Source organism: Antechinus flavipes, chromosome 2, assembly GCF_016432865.1.
Source record: "Antechinus flavipes isolate AdamAnt ecotype Samford, QLD, Australia chromosome 2, AdamAnt_v2, whole genome shotgun sequence".
Classification (NCBI taxonomy): Eukaryota; Metazoa; Chordata; class Mammalia; order Dasyuromorphia; family Dasyuridae; genus Antechinus; species Antechinus flavipes.
In genome coordinates, this window is record NC_067399.1 from 572,972,532 (window position 1) to 572,996,462 (window position 23,931).

General features: G+C 34.4%; 1 protein-coding gene across 2 annotated transcripts in view; it reads left to right on the forward strand.

Annotated features, from left to right (window-relative positions):
* ABHD17C (abhydrolase domain containing 17C, depalmitoylase) overlaps positions 1–23,931 on the forward strand; it is an 84,110-nt gene that overhangs the window by 55,541 nt on the left and 4,638 nt on the right. The window contains exon 2 of one of the 2 annotated variants that reach the window (XM_051981161.1): positions 23,612–23,785. In XM_051981161.1, coding sequence (XP_051837121.1) covers positions 23,612–23,695 — 84 coding nt within the window. In that variant the 3' untranslated portion in view covers positions 23,696–23,785. Of the gene's footprint in view, positions 1–23,611; positions 23,792–23,931 lie in introns of those variants that run through there. The other variant, XM_051981162.1, reaches the window with a different exon arrangement.

Consider the following 23,931-nt stretch of genomic DNA (forward strand, 5'->3'; position numbering starts at 1 on the left):
TACATCTTCTTCCCTTGTCTTAAGTCCTGTCCTTTCCACTCTACACCTGAAGCTAAATCAGTTTGAGAAAGAAAAAAAAAAAGTGTGCCCATGAGAGTTAATTGTCAATAGTCATATGAGCAGATATGGATTCTTAATAAGAATTGCTGAAGAGAAATAAATAAATTTGATTAAAGAATGTTAAAGGAGTTATTAAAGCCTGAAGGGGGTGCATGCTGTAGAAAAGATCACTCTTTCATGAAGAAATCTCATATTTTTATACATGAAGCTTTTGAGGAGTAAATTAAAATAGATTATGTCAGCAATGATATGAAGACTGATTAATATTCTATTAGTTATTTGAAAAGAAATTTGGGATCTCTGGAGGAACCTTTGAGTTTTGGGAATCTTTTGTGGTTTGAGGACTATAGTGTTGTCTATCAAGAACCCATTAATCAGTTTTGACATTGAAATGTACTTTTGCCCCCAAATTCCAGAGTAAGAAGAAAAAGTTAGGAACATAGGAAGTTGGAACTCCTCAGGTGAAATGGTTGAGTATGGGGTTTTTGAAAGGCCAAAGTATTTCTAATGCTTTATGATTTTTTACTTGTTTCCACTAAATGTTTTATTAGAAACTTAACATTGAGCACAACCAAAATTACTTAACTGTTGGTATTTAAATTCATTTTATTGCATAAATTATATTGCAATCACTTTCTCAGCTTTACCATCAAAATTCTTTACTCTTTTGTTCTCATGTATTTTTTTCTCATGTGAACTAAGTATATATTCCATTCCCCTGGTTCTGCTTTTTTGGTTTTCATTATTTCCAGAACTCTTTGTATCCCTTATAGTTGTTATATATCCCATTAATGGACCATAATTTAATTATTTCCTTATTGTTGGTATCTAATTTGCTTCCAGTTTTTTGCAATTACTTACAATGCTGCTATGATAGTCTGAACAAATATCTCTTTTTTTGTTTTTGTTTTTGATAACATTTTTAGGTTTTTTTTTTTGATAGAGAAGAATAGAGAAGGGAAGCCCCTGTTTTATGGGGAATCCACAAATTGGGAATCTTTACCTGACTCTGCTTGCTCCTCTCTTATTCTTTCCCATTTATAATATGCCAGATTTTTTCCAATAAGCAGTCTACTTCTTACCCTTTTTTTTTATGTGAACTGTACAATGTTCATTTAAAATCACATTATTTTATAAGTGCTATTAAAATGTTTTCCATGTATACAGATTCTCTATCTATTATTTTTCATATCTTTCAAGGTAAGAATGTTTTTTCATTTCTTTTTAATGCCCCTACACTCCAGTTCTCCAAAAGAGCCAAATAAGGCCTGATGATTTAAAGAATTTTAGAACACTGATACATTTATGTATGACTTGTATCCTATGGGACTAATAATAATGCAGTGCTTATCTAGATTACATTTAATAATCAGAGTGTTTTGGCCAGTCATAACTTTCATAATATTTATTTGTTCTGTCCTTATTTTATAGTAACTAATATGTAATGGCTTTCTCTGTTCCTTTACATCTTCTTCCCTTGTCTTAAGTCCTGTCCTTTCCACTCTACACCTGAAGCTAAATCAGTTTGAGAAAGAAAAAAAAAAGTGTGCCCATGAGAGTTAATTGTCAATAGTCATATGAGCAGATATGGATTCTTAATAAGAATTGCTGAAGAGAAATAAATAAATTTGATTAAAGAATGTTAAAGGAGTTATTAAAGCCTGAAGGGGGTGCATGCTGTAGAAAAGATCACTCTTTCATGAAGAAATCTCATATTTTTATACATGAAGCTTTTGAGGAGTAAATTAAAATAGATTATGTCAGCAATGATATGAAGACTGATTAATATTCTATTAGTTATTTGAAAAGAAATTTGGGATCTCTGGAGGAACCTTTGAGTTTTGGGAATCTTTTGTGGTTTGAGGACTATAGTGTTGTCTATCAAGAACCCATTAATCAGTTTTGACATTGAAATGTACTTTTGCCCCCAAATTCCAGAGTAAGAAGAAAAAGTTAGGAACATAGGAAGTTGGAACTCCTCAGGTGAAATGGTTGAGTATGGGGTTTTTGAAAGGCCAAAGTATTTCTAATGCTTTATGATTTTTTACTTGTTTCCACTAAATGTTTTATTAGAAACTTAACATTGAGCACAACCAAAATTACTTAACTGTTGGTATTTAAATTCATTTTATTGCATAAATTATATTGCAATCACTTTCTCAGCTTTACCATCAAAATTCTTTACTCTTTTGTTCTCATGTATTTTTTTCTCATGTGAACTAAGTATATATTCCATTCCCCTGGTTCTGCTTTTTTGGTTTTCATTATTTCCAGAACTCTTTGTATCCCTTATAGTTGTTATATATCCCATTAATGGACCATAATTTAATTATTTCCTTATTGTTGGTATCTAATTTGCTTCCAGTTTTTTGCAATTACTTACAATGCTGCTATGATAGTCTGAACAAATATCTCTTTTTTTGTTTTTGTTTTTGATAACATTTTTAGGTCTTTTTTTTTTTTCCCCCCAGTCTAATGATGGATTAAAAGAAGTAAGATCATGTTTCTCCCTTGCTTAAGATCCCCTTCAACATATCTCCTACTTCTGCAGGATTGTAGGTCTTGATGAGGGTACTGAGTTAGGGATGTAATTCACTGATTGCTAGCTCTTCCTGCAGAGCTGAATCAAGTAACTAAGTCCAAGCTCCTGTTCCCTGCTGTATATTGTGACAGAGCTGGTCACATGACTTCTGTTTGAGGTGGAACTTGAATCCAAGTCTTCCTATATCAAATTCTTCACTGTGTCCCATTACCTCACAACACCTTTACCATGTTACCGGAGACATGTTCATTCAATAATATAATATGTTTTAGAGGAATGTTTTTCTTTCGTGAGAAGAGACTGTGCATTATTTCATATAAAAGTCCAAACCCAAATCATAGTTCTGTGATTAAACATAACATTTTTATTAGATGAAGGCACCTATCTATTAAGTTAATATCTATTAACCTTAGACTGTGAACACTTGGGTTTGTTATTAAAAGCCCTTTTACTCAAAGGTGATTGGTGTTTGTTAGGTTATCTAAAAATAGTTTTTCTCTCATTCCTCATGGAAATTTTAGCTACTAAAAGTTAATGTCATTCATTATTTTATTACCATTGTTAGATATCATTAAGTAGCATGAGATTATGGTTTTCAGGATATGATTATATGACAAAATTATCAGTGGCTATGTCCAGTCAGATCTTTGATAATAAAGAGAAGTTTTTGGTCCCAAGGCTTTCTAAAATCATCATCTGCCAAATTTCTTGGGCAATTTATGTTGTAGCAGTCTTAAAGGTTTGAGAATTATAAAGCAAAATAATATCAATGGTACTTTGAGTATTGTAACTCTGTTTTATATTTCTGTGTGCTTGAAGGAAGGTAGCTGAAAAAAACTATCCTCTCAAGGTAGTTTTGAGAAAACTTTTTTCAAGTTTTCTCCCCAGTTTCTTCTATTGTTGCTGGAAAACACTTCTCTATTGTTGATTGTACCAAAACATATCCTTTATTTCAGTTAAATAATTAACATCTTATGATTTAATAAAAGAAATTGTTGCTAAGGAGTCAGGAGATCAAAAGATGTGGATTCTAGGTCTTTGTCCATAATAATAGTATAACTATGAGTGCAGGATTTGACTTTTCCTTTCTTTATTCTAGTTCTTATCTAAATTGATAAGAGCTAATCCTGCATTTTATTTGATAGAGAAGAATAGAGAAGGGAAGCCCCTGTTTTATGGGGAATCCACAAATTGGGAATCTTTACCTGACTCTGCTTGCTCCTCTCTTATTCTTTCCCATTTATAATATGCCAGATTTTTTCCAATAAGCAGTCTACTTCTTACCCTTTTTTCTTTATGTGAACTGTACAATGTTCATTTAAAATCACATTATTTTATAAGTGCTATTAAAATGTTTTCCATGTATACAGATTCTCTATCTATATATTTTCATATCTTTCAAGGTAAGAATGTTTTTTCATTTCTTTTTAATGCCCCTACACTCCAGTTCTCCAAAAGAGCCAAATAAGGCCTGATGATTTAAAGAATTTTAGAACACTGATACATTTTATGTATGACTTGTATCCTATGGGACTAATAATAATGCAGTGCTTATCTAGATTACATTTAATAATCAGAGTGTTTTGGCCAGTCATAACTTTCATAATATTTATTTGTTCTGTCCTTATTTTATAGTAACTAATATGTAATGGCTTTCTCTGTTCCTTTACATCTTCTTCCCTTGTCTTAAGTCCTGTCCTTTCCACTCTACACCTGAAGCTAAATCAGTTTGAGAAAGAAAAAAAAAAAGTGTGCCCATGAGAGTTAATTGTCAATAGTCATATGAGCAGATATGGATTCTTAATAAGAATTGCTGAAGAGAAATAAATAAATTTGATTAAAGAATGTTAAAGGAGTTATTAAAGCCGGAAGGGGGTGCATGCTGTAGAAAAGATCACTCTTTCATGAAGAAATCTCATATTTTTATACATGAAGCTTTTGAGGAGTAAATTAAAATAGATTATGTCAGCAATGATATGAAGACTGATTAATATTCTATTAGTTATTTGAAAAGAAATTTGGGATCTCTGGAGGAACCTTTGAGTTTTGGGAATCTTTTGTGGTTTGAGGACTATAGTGTTGTCTATCAAGAACCCATTAATCAGTTTTGACATTGAAATGTACTTTTGCCCCCAAATTCCAGAGTAAGAAGAAAAAGTTAGGAACATAGGAAGTTGGAACTCTTCAGGTGAAATGGTTGAGTATGGGGTTTTTGAAAGGCCAAAGTATTTCTAATGCTTTATGATTTTTTACTTGTTTCCACTAAATGTTTTATTAGAAACTTAACATTGAGCACAACCAAAATTACTTAACTGTTGGTATTTAAATTCATTTTATTGCATAAATTATATTGCAATCACTTTCTCAGCTTTACCTTCAAAATTCTTTACTCTTTTGTTCTCATGTATTTTTTTCTCATGTGAACTAAGTATATATTCCATTCCCCTGGTTCTGCTTTTTTGGTTTTCATTATTTCCAGAACTCTTTGTATCCCTTATAGTTGTTATATATCCCATTAATGGACCATAATTTAATTATTTCCTTATTGTTGGTATCTAATTTGCTTCCAGTTTTTTGCAATTACTTACAATGCTGCTATGATAGTCTGAACAAATATCTCTTTTTTTGTTTTTGTTTTTGATAACATTTTTAGGTTTTTTTTTTTTATCAACAATGGAATTATTGGGTCAAAGGGTGTATGATTATTTTTGTAACTTTTACTGTGTACTGCCAGATTCCTCTCCAAAAAGATTCTACAAGTTTGCAATTCCACCAGCAATGAATGAATGTACCAGTTTCTCCACAATCCCGTCGCAGTGAGTTTCATTGCTTTTACTTATTTTTGCTGGTTTGATGGCTGTGAGGTGGTACCTGAAAGTTGTTTTAAATTTTGATCTTTGACTTATTAGTGAGGTTAAACATTTCCAAAAAGTTATTACAATAACTGAATTACTACTGTGATTTTTAAACAATAATCCATTTTATAGGTCAAATTCATATCTGTCATATGTACTCAAATCTTTTCCAGCTTATTATTTACTTTTAATTATTTTTGCCTAGAAAATTTTATTGTAATGTAGCCTAAATATCCATTTTTCTTCCCCAAATTCCTTCCTATCATTGAACTAAAAAATTATTTCCCCCTATATAATTGAGATATACTTCAAAAAAATTTGTCATTTTCTTCCATAATTTTTTTTCTGGACTTCTTTCTACGATGTAATTGATTAATTCCAATTAGAATTTGCTGGAGTATCTATATAAAATATGATAAAGGCCAAATTCTTGAGGTTGTACAGAGAAATGATTTTGTTCTACTGTGTCATTAGCTTTTTAGATATAAGTCCATATCCTTCCAGAACATAAGATAAAGCATTGTTCATAGTAGGTGCTTTAAATGTTTGTTGAATTTAATTAAATTCGACCTAATAGAGTATTTCATTATAGTTGAAAGACATATCTATAATTTCTGAACAGAGTTTATGTTTCTACCCTTTCAGTCACATAAATATGGCCAGGATCTAAGAGTACAAAAGAATTGATTTGACCAGTTTGGAGTCTGGATGTAGGACTTGATTCCCAGTACTGTTATTATTATTACAGTAATCACACTATTGGTTGTTTTCTTTATTTATGTTGAAATCTTTTCCTGTTCTGGTTTCTTCAGTGTGTGATATTATGGGCCAATTTCAACTTTATGTGGCTTAACTAAAGATTATATTGTAAAATAATTTTTAGGTCAAGCCAAGCTAGTAAGTAAGAAAATAGAGGTATAACAAGAGTCCAAGAAAACATTAGGAATAGAACAAGGTGCTTGCTATACTTATATGGGAAAATCATCAAAATTTCCATTTCCATCTTCATTCCTATAATTCAGAATATGCCTCTTGAATCTATAGAATGTCATTTAAGTTATTTATTGTCTTGATTTTATCAGTGTTTTTCAACATTATGTCATCTCTCCTCAAGTTAGAATTTTTCGTGACACATACTGAGGCAACAGGTTTTACTTGAAAAAGACTTGCTTGATTTCAGAAATATAGGTGGAGAGAGAGAGAGTAAGAAGAATGGGAAAATAAGAAAAATAATTAAGTAGAAAGAAGAAAAAGTAGTAGTAAAAGGTGAACAAAAAGATAAAAATTAACATGAGGGAAAAAGTGAAAGAGGAAAAATCAAATAGTCTTTTTGCTATGGAGGATAATTTTCTAGCTTCATCTTTATTGCCCTCATGTGATTTAACCCTGTGACTCCTTCTACATACAGTTTGAGTTAAAGGATTCAAAGAAAACATTACTCAAGCAGTCCTCCATATTGCTTGCCTTGATTTCTGTTACAGTGGAGCAAGAAGTCAACAGTTTATTGTAGGATTATGATATACTTAGTTGTATGTTAATCATCATCAGAGTTATAGAAAAAGTATAAAATGTTAGTTGTTTTTAAGGAACTTACAATCCAGGTGGGGTAAACTCTGCTTCATGATTACTTGTTAATTGATGTTCAACAAAGGCACACAGCTTTTGGCTTATTCTTTAAACATCACAGATGATTAGCTTTCAAGTATTGGTTATCTATCACTTTTAAAATATGTTTCTTTTTTCTCAAATGAAACTTCAAATCTATTATGTACAACTTGCTTTTCCTTTTAAATATATAATAAATTTAGCATGTAATTTCCTTTTTCCCCTCTGTCCCTGTCCTAGAGCTGGCTACATTAGGCACAAGTGTATGTGTGAGTGTGTAAGTAACTAACCATTTTATACACACGTCTAATGATCAGTTCTTCCTCTAGATGCAGATAGAATCTTCTTTCATAAATCCTTTGTAACTCATGAGTATTTTTTCAAAACTTATTATCAATAGAAATCATGTATTCTTTAAATTTCCTTTTCTTTTGCAAATCTTGAGGTTTAGTATATATTATGAACTCAAGGCCAGGGAAATACATAACTGATAAAGTAGCTAAATTTACTCTTAGGTATACTTTGTTTTCTTAATTCGTTATTCTACTCACTTGCTCATCCAGTATTTATTTATTATAAATTATGCGTCAGGAACCCCACAGGGTTCCAGATGGAATATGAAAGTGAGTAAGGTCAAAGATAGCTATTTGGAGGAACATCTCAAATCCTCCCTTTACCAACTATGAACTTACTGTTTAACAATCCCTTTATCTTTTGTTTGTTCAAAGAGGGTTGTTAGCCAATATTATTAATGTGTATGTGTGTGTGTGTGTGTGTGTGTGTGTGTGTGAATTAATCTACTACTTATTCTTGCCAACACATTCTTGCATTTCCACCTTTACTTTTTACAAGCATTGCATTTCACCTCTGATTATTTAATGTTATCTAAAATGAAAACTTGTACTTTATAAACTCCAGTATCTTAGCCTTCTCATTTCAGTTTTGTCAGCGGGGGGAAAAGGAGGAGTTCTTACCTTACTGTGGTTTGATTTAAGGCAGACTCTAAAAGACATTGAATAGAAATGGAGTCAACCTGTAACCCAAAGGACTATATTTCTAATGATGCACTTTTCAGCTGCTGTGGGTAGGCCAGTGAAAGAGACGTTCTGGTGGAAGCCAACCCTAGCAATCTTCTAATCTTAAGAGGTAGGTGGCTGCTTATTCTGCCTACATGTAAAAATGGTCCTCAATTTTTCTGAAGCAATATTAAGAGACTTCTTTAAATGTATTTCCTACTGTTACATAGCTAAAAATTGCAGTTGACTGAAGCATTTAAAAAGTAAAGAAACTTGCACAGGGTCACACAGTGTGCATTGGTGTGTATGTGTGCATGCATGCATGTAAGTGTTTTATATTGTTAGGGGAAGGGTGGTAGATAATGGAGAAACTTGTACTTTGTCCTTCTTGACCTTAACACTGTCTACTAGTATATAAGTCTATGTAGTTTGTCCTGCATTGATATTTAAACTATGTCATATTACTGTATCAAGTTGTATGTGTGTACTTATCACACTTAAGTTAAACTGCTAAAATGATAAAGTCACAAAGTAATTTGTTGAGTTTATCAGATAGCTGAGAAACCAGAATCCTTTTCATGGCATAGAGCTAATCTTGCAAAAGGCACTTTTTAGCTCCATCTAACAGGGAATATTTCATCCTTTGGGTGGAATTGTTTAGCATTATGTTGAATGGTACAAACTTAAAGAAACTAAGATTATTGAAGCTCAACTGGGAAATCTGGTCTTATTATTAAAATGCTTTGGCTTCCTGCTCTGACTCTCCCTTCACTCTCCTTTCCCCCAGTGATTCACGGTATGATAATTGATATTCATATATCACTATAAATTTTATATAGCTCTCAGTTATCTCAGTTTACCAAGTAAAGATCACTGGAAATTCCACCTTTGCTCTTTAGCAATTGTGTGATCTTGAGGGAGTCACTCTCTTTTTGGCCTTTGTTATCATCAGGTATAAATTGAGAGGAATGGAGTAGATTTATTAATAAAAGTACCTTGCTTTTTTTTTTTTTTTATTAAGCATCTATTATTTGTTGGTCATTGTAAACAATAGGGTTACAAAAGACAAAATAGGCCCTGACCTTGAGGAGTTTACATTCTAATGAAGAGAAAGATAGAGAGTGTATATGTGTGTTGTGCAGAATATATATTTTAAAATACTGGATCATTTTAGGAGGGAGGCCACTAGCAGCTGAGAAATGAGGAAAGACTTCTTATAGAAACATTTAAGCTGAGTTTTAAAGAAACCATATATTCCAAGAAAAAGAGATGAGGTATTCCATACATATATGACAGCAAATGTCATATTTCACATGTAAGGGATAGCAAGTAAGACAAGATGGCAGGATCACAGAGTATGCATGAAAGGAATGCATAAGACTGGAAAAAAATAGAAAAAAGACAATCCTTAAGATGGCTTTTTCTGTTCTGAAGTCTTATAAATCTAGTTATGATCATTAGCTGAATGAGATTTTAGAGGCCTCTAGCCAGGCTCATTTGGCAGCTGATGAAACTGAAACAAAGAGAGGCAGAGTTAATAGCCATGGCACACAGCTAATAAGTGTCCGAGCTAAGGGCTTCCTGGCTCCAAAGTCCACATTCTACTGTACCCATACTCTCTAGTATATTAGAGTAGATTTGGCAATTAAAAATTAAAGAACATGCTTTATGAAACTAAAAATAATTAGCTCAAAATAGAAAAAGAAGTCACCAATATAGCATTTGTGTATTTGGGGAAATTGTGGAATTTTATTGACAATATTTAATATTGTACAGGCTTTCAAAGATTGAATATACATTGAATAATGAGATTAATTTTAATGAAGCCATTTTGAAGTTTATTCAGTATGATAGAACTTTTCGGGCCTTGTGCTGTTATAAACTTGCACAACATAAGAAACATCAAAGTACATCATTGGTGGAGGATAATATAATAGAACATAAGTGGGTTTTTTTTTTCCCTATACTGGACCTGAGATTTCATTTCTTCATGTCTCTCTGTCTCCTCCTTTCCCTTCCCTCCCTCATTTTCCTCTTTTCCTTTGTTCTTTCCGTTCTCTCACCAATGTGGATTGGCACCTGCTCTGCAACTTATAGTCCTAGAGAGTTCTCCAGGGCATCAAGAGGTAGACTGTTTGCCAGAGATAGGCCTTGAACCCAGGTCATCCAGACAGAGGTCAGTTCTCTACCCTTTTTTCCTCATGCTAACTCTCAACCTCAATAATATGATAGCAAAAACTCAGCCAAAACTGATTAAATAATTACTATGTGCAGGATACTATGCTAGGCACTGGATGCAGCAGTCTCCCCCCCTCTTCCTCCCTCCCCCCTTTCAATAACTTCACATTCTGTTGGCAAAATGGTGGGATACATCAGGTAGAAAAGTAAATACAAAGTAATTTTAAACAGAAGAGTGTGGTAACATGGAGAAATCAGGAAGGACTTTGTGTAGCTGGTCATGCTGTGAAGGTCTTAATATCCTTTGGTGTAAGTAGTATACTGACATCAGTTCAATTCAGTAAACATTTATTATTCACCTACGAAGTTCTATTCAAATATGAATTCAAATATGAAAAAATATTATATAATGGATATAGAGTTGATTTAGAAGTTAGACCTGGGTTCAGGTTCTATCTGGCTTAGTACTTCTGGGCAAATCACTTTGGTTCTCTTGCAATTCTAAGGCACCTAACTCTAAAACTCATAATAACAGCAGAATTTGCAGCTGCTGATATGAAGTAATAGGGAGTTTTCTCAGTGGGAGTTTCTCAATAGAAGATGCCCTACATTGATGAAATCACAGATCAAAACAGAAAAAAAGTGCCATGTGCTGTGTTGTGACATGTACTGGGGATACATATTGATTAATTCTGATTCTTATTTATTCTACTTCATTTACTTCTGTGTCTTTTTTAATCAGCATCATATAATTTGAGATCTAGAAATGTTATTTGCCTTTTACTTGAGATTTTAGACCTTTTGTTTCTCTAAATGACTTTTCTAGTTTTGTTGAATGCTAATCAATTTCTCCTTTGTAATTCAATAGAAAAAGTAGCTCTAAATCAATTACTATAGTTCAGTCATGACAGTGAATCTCTCTATTTACCACTTTTGGGATTTCTCCTCATCATCTGGTAATTACATTGGAGCTGTTTGCATTGGATATTGTCTTGTTGTCTTAAAAGGCCTGTATTCTTCCCAACTGTAATCCTGATTGCTTTTCTGTTGGTTGATGACATCAGAGTCCTGAATTTCTAAGGTCTCTCTGGGTGTAACCTCAGCTGCTATCATGCCCCACCTGTCCTTTGATTGATACTTTAGAGCTGGGCCCTGCCTCTCATTCCTCTGGGTCAATATACATTTAGAGGCCCAGTGAAAGCCTTGGTTACATTTTGGACATGGGGTTTGGGTTTTCTCTCACCCTGTCTTCTCACTCTATCTCCATATCTACAATGAGCTCTCAAATGTCCAATTTTTCCGCACTGAAAACATCGACGAGTTTCTCTAGAATTCCTCTGCCAAGAAGGACCTTGTCTTTCCATGTTCATCATAGTCTGGGCATATGATGCTTATATCATATATAATGTGCCACTGTGGCACAGCATCTTATGATTTCCTCTAAAGGAGCATCTTTGTCTAGCCCCCATATAATTCTTTTGCAAACCTCATTGGCATTTTCCTTAGCCAAATGTTTAGTCATTATTTCTGTGGCAGCATTATCTCCAATGGTTCTTATTACAGCTGTTTGTAAATGTTCCACAAAATCTGCAAAAGGTTCATTGGGACCTTGCTCTATTTTTGTGAAAGCATTATTTCCATCTTTCTGTCCAGGGAGAGAATTCCAAGCTTTTATTGCAGCCTTAGAAATTTGCTCATACACTGTTATGGGATAATAAATTTGTTCTGAACTCTCTGCATACTGACCTTCACCAGCTAGTTGGTCAAAGGCAACTTGTACAATAGCTCCTGTTTGCCTATTGCGTTGGGCTTGAATCCTACATAATTCATGAAACTCTGAAAGCCACAATAAATTTTGTCCCGGTTCAAGACATGTTTTAGTGATGGATTTCCAGTCATTCGGGGTTAAGATTTCATAAGACAAATTATCCAGTAACATCTTCACATAAGATGATGTAGCCCCATAAAGAGTGCAACCCTTTTTCAAATCTTTAATTTTTCCCAAATTAAAAGGAGTGTATTTTCTCTCTTTTTGACCTGAGGAGTTGAGCTCTTCAATCACAGGATATGCATTTATAAAATCAGATATATCTTCTCCTTCATTTTTTGCTTTAATTAATGCTTTTTCTAATCTTGTCAAATTCTGCTTTACAGGAGAAGCTGACTGTGTTTCTGTCTCTCTCCCTCCCCCTTGTTCCACCCATGAAGGGTTAATTGCGGGGGAGGGGTCATGAGATGTGGAATCACCTAATTCCTCCTGCTGTGAAGTATCATACTCAGAATTGTAATTAACTCCATTCTCATCTGATTCGTCCTCCTTTTCACCTAGTAAAGTTGGCACTTCTTCCTCCTGTACTTTCCTTTTCATCATTCTATCACTTAAATAACTTCTTATAGCCAATTGTATTACATTATATGTATTAATTATTGAGTTAGGACCATTTTTATCATAGAATTGACAAAGATCCTCTCCAACCAATTTCCATTCATTTAAATCTAATTCCTTATCAAGAGAGAAACAAGGACATATGTCCTTTACAGTTTGTAAAAGTTCAGTGATTTGCTGTAAACTTATAATTAAACCTTGGCTTTTCATAACTTTGACAATGCTCTCTAAACATTTTCCATGAACAGAAACAGGCTGTTTTCTAAATATCTGTCCCATCTTAGCTGAAATTCTACTTTAACTCTTCTAACAAAATTTCTTTGTTGCACTCACCCTAATTTCTGGGTTGAAGTCTTTTCCACTGGATCAGGATCAGAGGCTTTTCCACTTGAATGAGGATCGGAGCTTTTCCACTGAAATCCACTGAGGGGTCTGTTTGTCCCACGTTGGGTGCCAAAATGTTGTGAGCTTTTTCTTCTCAAAACACAGCCAGGTGATAAAAGTTCAGATCTTTTATTATCTCCAATATAGCCCGGTTAGCTTAGAGGCCTATCTCTCTGCTTGGTTCCAAGAGCTCTCTCCAAATGTCTTTAAATCCAAAGGTCTGGTCCTTCAGCCTCTGCCTCTGCTTTCTTCAGCCTCCAGCCAGCTCCAGTCTTCATGTCATTCCGGTGAAATCTCGACTTGTAGCGTCTTCCTCTCTGAAGAACTCTCCGACTGGCCCATTGGCCTATTTATGCTCCTTCCAGAGAGAGGGATTATGGGTAGTTCTACTTTGTACCTTGTTTCAGGTTCTGCCCAAAACATCTTTTTGTAAGATTAGATCAACTCTAACTACTTAGCAGTTAGTAAGGATTCCAACACTATACCTTAATGGTATTTTTGTAGTGTAGTGTTATCTATTTAACCTATTTCCAATGTGAGTAGGTTTTCAGGACTACAAGTCTTCCTCCTCCCTCTAATGCCTATGCACCTCATTTGTGTAAATGATTAATATTTTCACCTTAACTTGGCCCCAATCTTTCTTTTGAGCTACCCTATTGTTGATGTCAATGTTAAACATATGGTATGCATTTCCCAAGTAAAAGAACATAAACGATTTGCCTATGTTAAGTTTCTTGAAATTGATATTTTATTAAATTTTTTTGTATATTAAATTTTTTTTTAAGTTTGGATTTGGTTGATAGAAAATTCTAAAAATCTTCAAGTTCCTTGATGTCTTTTATTTTTCCTCATTCAATAATATAGATAATTTTGCTGGATATGATATTTTTGGCCACAAGGCTAGTTCTTTTGATTGTCAATAGATATGATTCCAGGATATGGTCTTTTATTGTGGCTGCACAATTCTAATTGTAGTCCAGCATATTTTAATTGTTTTTTTCTTATTGCAAAATTTTGTCTTTGATTTAGGGATTTCAAAACCTGACAATCTTATCCCTATGTTGTTTTCCACAAAGGATTTTACTGAGGTGGTGACGGGTAGATTTTTTTTCTATTTCTACTTTCCCCTTATGTTCTAGCACTCCAGGACAATTTTCTTGCATTATCTTACATGATTGTGTCAAGGTTCTTTTTTTGATCCCAATTTTCAGACTGTATTATTACAATTATTCTTACCTTTTTCTCTTCTTGATCAGTTCTTCAGATCTACATTCTGTTCTTTTTATTTTATTCTTTATAATCTGTTTTGTTATTTCTTGGTCTCTCATAGCTTCACTGGCTCTTCCTTCCCCAGTTCTAATTTTTAAAGTGTTATTTTCATCTTTGAGATTATCTCCTTTTCTAATTGGTTAACTTATTTTTCATTATCTGATTGTTTTTCTTGATCAGCTTTTATTTTAGTTTAGTTTAATTTTTCCCTCAATGTCTATTTGATTTTTAAGTTCTTTTTTGAAACTGAAATTCTTCTGTAAATTCTCTCTGGGCAGGGAGTCATTTCACATTAGTCTCTGGGGTAGAAGCTTTTTTTATTGACGTGTCCACATCTGAAGATGAACCCCGGCCTTCTCTATGCCCATAGTAAGTTTCTGTGGTTAAGTTCTTTCTTCTTTGCCAGTTTTTTTTTTTTTTTTTTTTTTTTTTTTTTAATAAGAAATATTAGTGTAAGCACCTGTAATCCTGGGGTGGGGAGAAGTTGCCTCTGGCTTTACCTCTGCTTTCCCCTCTGACTGGAACCCTAAACCAAGAGTTCCACCCTCCAGTAAATGACTGTGGCCAACAGCATCTTTGACCCCACTGTCTGTGTGCTGGCTGGGTGCTGGTTCCTTCTGGCCCAGGGCTGTGTCCCATGCAGCACATCTGGGCCTAGCATTCCTAATCAGCCTAGGTTCCTCCCTCAGTCTTCTTGGACTCCTCCTATTCCATAAACAGGTCCAGGAAGTGAAAGTTTATGGTTCCTGCTGATGCTTCAGCCAAACCAGCCAACCCCAGGGTCCCCACTTGCTTTTTGTGCAGAGCTAGCCTGGAGATGTCTTTACTTCTAGGAGTTAATCCTTCTAGAGTTAATCCTGGGTGTGGGTACTTCAGATCTTCTTGGATTGTGTCAGGAAAACTCCTGTTCTGCCCCAAGTCCTCATGAATTTTCACCAGTCTATGTTTTCTCTGAGGCACAGATTTTTTTTATTTGTGGGGAAGATCTAGAGAGCTTAAAATTTACCAATCTACTCCATCTTCCCAGAATCCTCCCCCGTGTTTTATAACTCATTTTCCCTATAAAATCAGCTTTGTTAGTGTGCAAGTCCTGAAGTTATAATTATTTTTAATCTCTCCTGATACCATTTTATTCATCTTTTATTTTTATTAATTTGATTTTCCTCCTTTTGATCAGTATAACTAATTGTCTATTGATTTTTAAAAATTAGTCCTTTCAGAGAACCAGCTTTTAATTTTCTTAGTAATTTCTGCCTTTTGATTCAGTTCTTGTATTGTATACTTAGATCATTGATGTTTTCTTTTTACTTTGTTAATCTATGGTTTGAGATATATTTTTCCATTGAGGACTACTTTAGTGGCATACCCAAAACGTTCTTATTTTTCAGTTACTAATTTGTTTCTTTGATTTGTGCCTTGGATCATTCATTACGCAGATTGTCATTGTCTTTGTTTTAGATATTTATCTTTTGCTTCTTCTGTTCCCATCTGCCAAAAGTGATTTCTCTTAATCATGTAAAAAAATGTATTTAGTATTTCATCTTTTTTAAACATTGATTTTTTTTCTTTGTTATTGTATCCTGTCACATGAGCTGTTTTTTTGGGGGGAGAGGGGAGCATATAGATAATGTACTGAAAAATATGTATATTCTTTAATTTTTTTGAGTAGAAAATGCCATAAATCTTTCACATGTAACTTTTTAAAAAATTTTCTTTAGATTTATCCACTTTTTAGAAAGAAACACTAAAGTTACCTACAGTGGGCTTTTAAAATTCAGTTGATTCTTCCTTAATTACATGTAAAAATTTATTGCACATGCATTTAGTAGTGATATTGCATATAATTGTGGTTCCTTTGAGCTTAATGGAATTTCTTTTGTGTGTCTTATTGTGGATTTTAAGTTTTGTTTGGCTAATAAAGCAGTTGCAAGTCTTACTTTTTGAAATCACCTCAAGTACAGTAAATTTCATTCCAGCCTTTCATTTTCATTTTGTAAGTTTCTTTATGTTTTGATCATAGCACCCTAGATTTAGAGCTAGAATAAATAAAGAGTTCAAACCCTTTTCTTACAAATGAGGAATCAGAAGCCTAGGGATGTGGAGTGATTTCCCTAAGGCTCTCAAAGTTATTTAGTGTCATATTTCTTGAAAGCAAAAAATTACTGGGTTTTTTTTTTCTTTTTATTCACTCTGTTTTATTGGATTGTTTGATCTATTCACAATTACATTTATGGTTATTAGGCTTATATTTTCTTCTTTCTTGTCTATGGGTTTTTAATCCTTTCCTTTCTTAAATCAGAACCTTGCCCTTGAGATTAGTTTGCTTAAAGTATTTTGATGTAAGAATTGATCCCCTCTACTCATACCTTATAGGCATTTTCTTCCTCTCCTTTTTACCTGCTCTATGTTAAATTCCTTAAATTTATTTTTTAAAAAATATAATTTAAAATATTTTTTAAAATATATTTTTAAATTTATTTTTCTGTTCTTCCTCTTTTGATGTAGAATATAGCTACTACCTTTCTTCTATTTCTTGCATTCCAAGACATTTCAGTTTTCTTTGTTATATTCATCCACAAGCATTTATTATTAAACACCTATTATATGCCAGATTCTTATCTTTATGGATCTTGTGTTCTCTTGCTGTAAGGGGAAAGAGGGAGAAGAGGAGGCAGAAACAATATGTACATAGAAAAATAAAATACAAAGTAGTTTTTATAATGAGCGAATTAGCAGCTGGTGGGGATCAGGACAGATTTCCTGTAGGAGTTTGGTGACACTTGCTCTGAGTTTTTAAAGGAAGGAAGGATTCTGTGAAGCAGAAGTAAAAAGGTAGAACATTTTCATGGTGAGAGAATAGCCTTTGCAAACAAACAGATACAAGAAATAAGATGTTCCTCTATCAGGAAATAAGCAGGTAACTTGTTCTAGAAGATAGAGAACATGTGTGAAGGAGAGTAATTTAAAATAAATCTGGTCATATACGATATGACCAGATTGGGAAGCATTTATTTTCCTTTTTTTACTAAACTATTCCAAATTTTGTTTTCCAGTTCATCAGCCAGATCCTTATTTGTAATTATTTTATTCTTTTTATATCTCTCATGTCTTGTCTCCTGCTTTCTAGAGTCCCCAAGCTGGGGTGACTAAATGTACCATTGCCCCCACACTTGGGTGATTAAAATACCTTCCTAGTGGAGAAGTGAGGAAGCAGGACTCCCGATGGTGGGGAAAATGGAGTCCATTTATTTCAGGGACCTTCCCCTTTATATAATTTTTTATATAAGAAAAACAACATTGCACAGGTAGGACCACATAAACAACTTGCTATTGTATATAGTTTGCCACCTGGTATCACCCTTCCACCTGGTGTCATTCTTCTTGAATCACAACATAGGTTGTCACCACCCCCTGACTTCTCAGGAAGGCCGAGAGCCCTTAAGGGTGATGGGGAGCTGAACCATTGTCAGCAGGTTCCCTCTGGGCTGAAGGGTCTTAAATCTCACCAGCGTTTCCCCACTGACTGTGACCCTCTCTACATCTCGCCCTTTCTTTTGTTTTAATTGAAGCAGATATATACCAGTGGTTAAATCCATTACCATGGGAGGAATCACACAGGCAAGTTATATAATATCATACAAGCAAATAGTAACTTAACAAACAATATGAATAAACAAAATACTATAAAGATTTCCATGAGTCCCAGAAGGAAGATGTAAATAATAACTATCAATTCACAACCACACATACATCTCCTTCAGCAGCCAAGAAATAGTCCAAAAGCAATCTATTGTCCATCACTTCATATGTCAGGGAATCCAATGATTCCTGCAGGTTTTGAAGTCCTGCATCAGTCTCATTGAGAATTATTTCTGATGTTCATGAGTACACAAAGGGTTAACTGCCAGGTTCCTTCCAATATCTCCTAGGTCTTCCCCTTTGCCTCAAAGGGCTTCCCTCCTTCCATCCCTCTTTGATGGACAAGGTGAATGTGGCTCCTTGACACCTGATTCCTTCTCCATCTGTAGAGATACAAGCAAACCCTCTCCCCCAAGCAGTTCACCTCTTTCTGGATCTCTCCGTATCACCTGGTGATTAACTAAAGATAGTGGAGCTGCTCGCACTGGACACTGCCCTTCTGGTGGATTATAAAACCTGTCTGCTGGAGCCAGTGCATCTCCATCAAAAGTCAAAAAAAAATTTAATACATAAATTTAGAGGTTCTCTAGGGTTATCTGTGGCTCCCCCCTTTTATTTTTTATTTTATTTTATTATTATTTTAATATGATAGCTTTCATTTATTGCTTCTCAGGTAGTTTTTCCTGTGCAGTTGTGCCCATGGGCTAGCAATGCAATGCTACTTTATTATTTTTTATTATAGCTTTTCATTTACAAGATATATGATGAGTAATTTTCAGCATTGACAATTGCAAAATCTTTTGTTCCAACTTTTCCCCTCCTTCCCCCCACCATTTCCCCCAGATGGCAGGTTGACCAATACATGTTAAATATCTCTCTTTTATTTTTGGATGAGCATCTTGATCCAAGATTCTGTTGTTGAGAGTCAAAATCTGGATAAATTTCACCAAATTGCATTTCAGGAGTGTGTATCAGTAGGACTGAATTTTTTCACTGAGTAAGGAACATTGTTCCACCCACATAGGTGTATTAATTTTCCATTGAATGGGAACAGGAGAGAGTTCTGGCAGGCCTTCTACCAAAACCCTGCCTAAAAAGCCGAAGTACTTAATTGTTTCCTCACTGTTGTAAGATGTCTCTTCCCGTAGATTTTTTTTTTTTTAAACACTAAAAAAGGAGCAAAATTCCTTGCTCCATCCCCAAAACTTCACCCCAAAGGAGCAGCATCAAGTTCTGCTGGTGCTGATGGTGTCACTGACCCCTCCCGCTCCTCTTGCTCCTGAAAGGCAGAGAGGTTCAGGAGATGGGGAATGCCCTATGGGCTGGGCTCATGCTCATGTGTAGGCAGAATTGAAAATGAGCTTTGAAGGTGAAAAGCAAGCTCCTCAGCAAGTTACTTAAGGTACTTAATTCCCTTTCTGCCCAACAGGCAATAGTAGTTAAGATACTTTCTTTTCTCTCAAATGGCCTTATCCTGTAGACCTCTTAGATGGTAACAAGCAATATGAATCAGTAAAATACTTAAAAAGAATTCCTTACTTCTGTCCCACGGGCTGTACCCTCCATGGCTATAGGCACCAACCCTCTGCTTGTTTTTCTCCTCATACTTCCTGGTTTGACCACCCAAGTTAAAATCTTTCCTTGTTTTAAAACTTGTAGGATTCCTTAAAACCAATTTTACTCCATTGTATTTAGTTACTTGTTCTCCCACTAATTTCCACAGCTCTGGCTCCAAACTCTCTTTCTTACAAAGCCAGAGACGTTGCACGCCACAGCATCTGATAACTCAATGATCTGCTTCTGAGTTACCAGCAAACCTTCCTTCTAACTTAACTAACCTGCTTCTTACTTCCCTGGGTAGGGAGGTTTATTTTTTAGTATTTGCCTCATTTGGGTTGGAAAAACGAAAGTGACTATGACTAGACCCTTTCTGATTCTTCCTGTTTACCTATTTTTATACTTACCCTTCCAGATCACGGGGACTTCTCTACTGAATTTGGCTGAAAACGTCAGTCGAGCTGACTTGTATAGGACCTCACCTAGAGCCTCACATTAGGCACTCAATATGGTGTTTGGCTTTCTAGACCCTCCAAGTTGGGGTGATTAAAATATTGAGTCCTGCTTTCTAGAGCCCCCACACTGGGGTGATTAAAATATACCATCCTAGTGGAGAAGTGAGGAGGTGGGACTCCAGGGGATGTGGAAAAATGGAGTCGTTTATTTCAGGAACCTGGATACCTTATTTTGGATTGTAATTTGAGTTCCTTATCTTCTCTTCCCATATTCTATTCTTCAGTGTTTTATGGTTTGAATGATCCTCTAATTGTCTTTTCTGTATGTCCCTCTAAGTAGTGAATTTCTCTTGGAGGTTCCATGTGACATACCTCCTTTCTCTACTGGCTTCAGACTTCAAAAATCATTGCCATTCTACTTTCTCATCCTAGTTTTTTCCTTTGGTCCAGTACCTTGGACAATCCAACTATCCAGGGGTCCTCAAACTTTTTAAATAGGGGGCCAGTTCACTGTCCCTCAGACTATTGGAGGGCCAGACTATAGTAAAAATAAAAACTTTGTTTTGTGGGCCTTTAAATAAAGAAACTTCATAGCCCTGGGTTAGGGGGATAATCGTCCTCAGCTGCCATATCTGGCCCTGGGGCAGTAGTTTGAGGATCCCTGCAGGCCTTCTTGCCTTGAATAGCCTTTGTAGGCAGGTCCCCTTCTCCTAATGGTGAGCTCTTCCGGGAGCTTACCTTTTTTGGGAGGGAGGGGACAGACCTCAGGCAGGCTTTCCTCTTCTATTCCCAACCGCTTTGCTTTTCACATCCCTTTTGTGCTTTTCTTCCCCCATTAGAATGTAGGCTCCTTGAGTACAAGGACCCTCTTTGTGCTTGTTTGTTTTTTAGTGTTTGTCACTGAGAAAGTGGCAGTATCAGTCTGTGGATTCAATCAATGTCTATTTGTATCAGTTCAAAAGTTCTGGACAATTTTCTTATATCAGTTTCAACTTTTAGCTATTCAAGTTTGGGGATTTGTCATGTTCTGCAACACCTATGATCACTAATCTTTGCATATCTTGTCATCAATTGCTTTAGTTTGAAGAGAATTTATTTGTTCTTTTAAAGTTGCTGCCTTTTGTATCTCCTGTCAAATTTCCTTTTACTTTTGATTATTTTTTTGGGGGGGGGGGGAGGGGTGTTCCAGATGTTATTTTCTCTGCATAGATTTTCTAGTTTTTTTTTTTTTCCCTAATCTTTTTGACTTCTTTAATTCTACATTGAGAGATCGGATTTAAATAGTTTTTCTTCTTCAAAAATTTTTGTTTCACACTCTGGAAAATCCATGGAGATTTTTATTTTCACCAGAAATTTTTGGTTCATTTTCCTTTATAGCATTTATGTTCATTGTGTCCTGGCTTCAGATTTTTTATTAGTTTTTCCTTCTCTTAAGGTCAGATTTCTCTCTATCTTAACTTGGCATTTTATTTTAAAAATTTAAATTAAAACTATCCATGTGCAAACAGAAAACATTATACATGACAAAAAATTCATTTTAAATTGAATTTTAGTAGATTTTTTTTTTGTTTTCTAATATAATACAAAAATTCCTCATTAGCATTGGTTTAGATAGGAAAGTTTAAATATTGTACATTTAACATTAAAATATCATTTATATTTTATATATATTAAAGCACAACTGAAATCACTTATCTAGAAGACATAATTTGATTTCTCTGTCTCAATGAAGTAATCTTAATTGATTAATTTGAGATAATGTGTTTTATAGAGTCTTACTATTCTGCATAAGAATAGAATAAGTGAGTTTTATTCCATTTCAGACAGGGAAAGCTGTTGTGTTTCCTTCTTATACAGTGATGAAAGTGAAGGAGATGAATGAACATTTATTTCAGCAAGCCACAAAGTATCATGAGATATATTTCCCCTTAAAACAGTGCTAATTATTTTTGTTTACATTCCCAGACTAACTTATTAAAAAACAAACAAACAACTAACTCACAGTGGAGTCTGGAAATATTATGAAGAAAAGGAGATAGAGGAAGAAAGTGGGAGAAAAAGTCTTGTCTTGCAACACAGATATAGCTCTGCATATTCATACTTTTATTCAATTTGTGAAATTATTGATATGTACAATCAGTAGAAAGAATAATAAAGATAGTGAGAATTGGATTATTATCTCAATTCTGCCACCATCAGATATGTGACTTTGGAGAACTAATTTATCTTTTTGGATCTCAGTACTCATTTGTAAAATGAGGATTGCATGATCTTTTTTTTTTTTTTTTTATCTTTTTTTTTTTTAATTTTTATTTAATAATTACTTTATATTGACACTCGTTTCTGTTCCAATTTTTTTTCCCTCCCTCCCTCCACCCCCTCCCCTAGATGGCAAGCAGTCCTTTATATGTTGGATATGTTGATTGTATGATCTTTGATCTCATTTCTAACTCTGACATTCAGTGATTCTAAAGAACAAGAGGAAGAAAATTTAGTGAAGGGTGATGATATTGAGTGATTCAGTTGAAAAGTGAAAATTGCTTTGCAAATGCTAAATAATTATTACAGTTTCTCCATACCTGGAGAAAGCATTAGGAAACTTTGGCTTCCATGATTTCACAGCATAGTATGACCAACAAACTATACTGTCTCCAGGATATAATGTAATATTGTTTCCTATATAAAAAATATTTTCACCCCAAAGCATAAGCCCTGTAATGATTCTGGGGTAGAAATGGGTATTTCTTGCCTCAGACTGGGCTAGCAAATCATTGTAATTATTGATTAAACACTTACTGTGTACTTAGCACTATATTAGGTGTCTTAAGGGTACAAAAGTAGGGAAATGGCATGATCTCTTTCCTCAAAAATTGGAGTTTAGTTAGTAGTTTGTTTAGTTTGTTTAGTTAGTCTGCTAGTTAAGCAGACAAGCATGTGCATAGGGCTGAAGGATCTGGATTTGTGGCTTCTTTTTTCAAAAAGCATCTGCTTTACTTTATATTTTATTAAAAGTTCTCCTTGGAAAGTAATATAATAGACTTGCTGTTGTGCTTATATTATTTTGTATTAGAGATGTGTAATGCTATAGAGATGAATAGAAAAATAATGCTTTTTTTTTTTCCAGAGGATCTTAAAGACATTTTGTCTCTGATTTTTGTGTTTAATTTGACTATTTTATTTTAGTTTAAGTAGAATCAAAACTGTGGGTTGGATTTTTTTTTTTGGGGGGGCGTTATGTTTCTTTATACAATAAATTTCAGTTGTTGATTAAAATGAATTTTAAAATCATTTAAGCACTTATTATTAAGCACTGTGCTAATTGCTGGAGATAAAAATGAAAAGGTCAAAAGACAGACTACAACAGGGGCTAGAGAGTGACACTGATCTAGAAAGTTATAGGAATGATGGAATAAGGTTAGTAAATTGACTCTTCCTTTTCTGGAACAGAGGCAAAGCTAATAAGTTTTCAGAATTGGAAAGTGCGTCTGTGTGGGGAATTTGGTCCAATGAATGGCTAGGGAATAGGTAAATATAGTCTTATGAATTGATCCTTATTAATTTGATGTAGTTTGTGGGCATAAGTGGTTATGTCTGTGAATTTGGTGGAGGGGAGTAGGGTATTTGGTTCTTTTTATTATTAACTTATACTTTAAAAAAAATTTCAGGTATGGTGTAAGTCCAGAGAATATTATCCTTTATGGTCAAAGTATTGGAACTGTCCCTACAGTAGACTTGGCATCTCGATATGAATGTGCAGCTGTAATCCTCCATTCCCCTTTGATGTCTGGTCTACGTGTGGCTTTTCCTGACACCAGGAAAACATACTGCTTTGATGCTTTTCCAAGGTAGGTATGAATTCATAAATCAGATACTAATAATAACCAACAAATATGTGGCACATGATATGTATGAGGTACTGTACATGATACAGTGAATTAGAAGATACCACTTCTATCTTAAGAATCTTATATTTTAGTTAGAGACT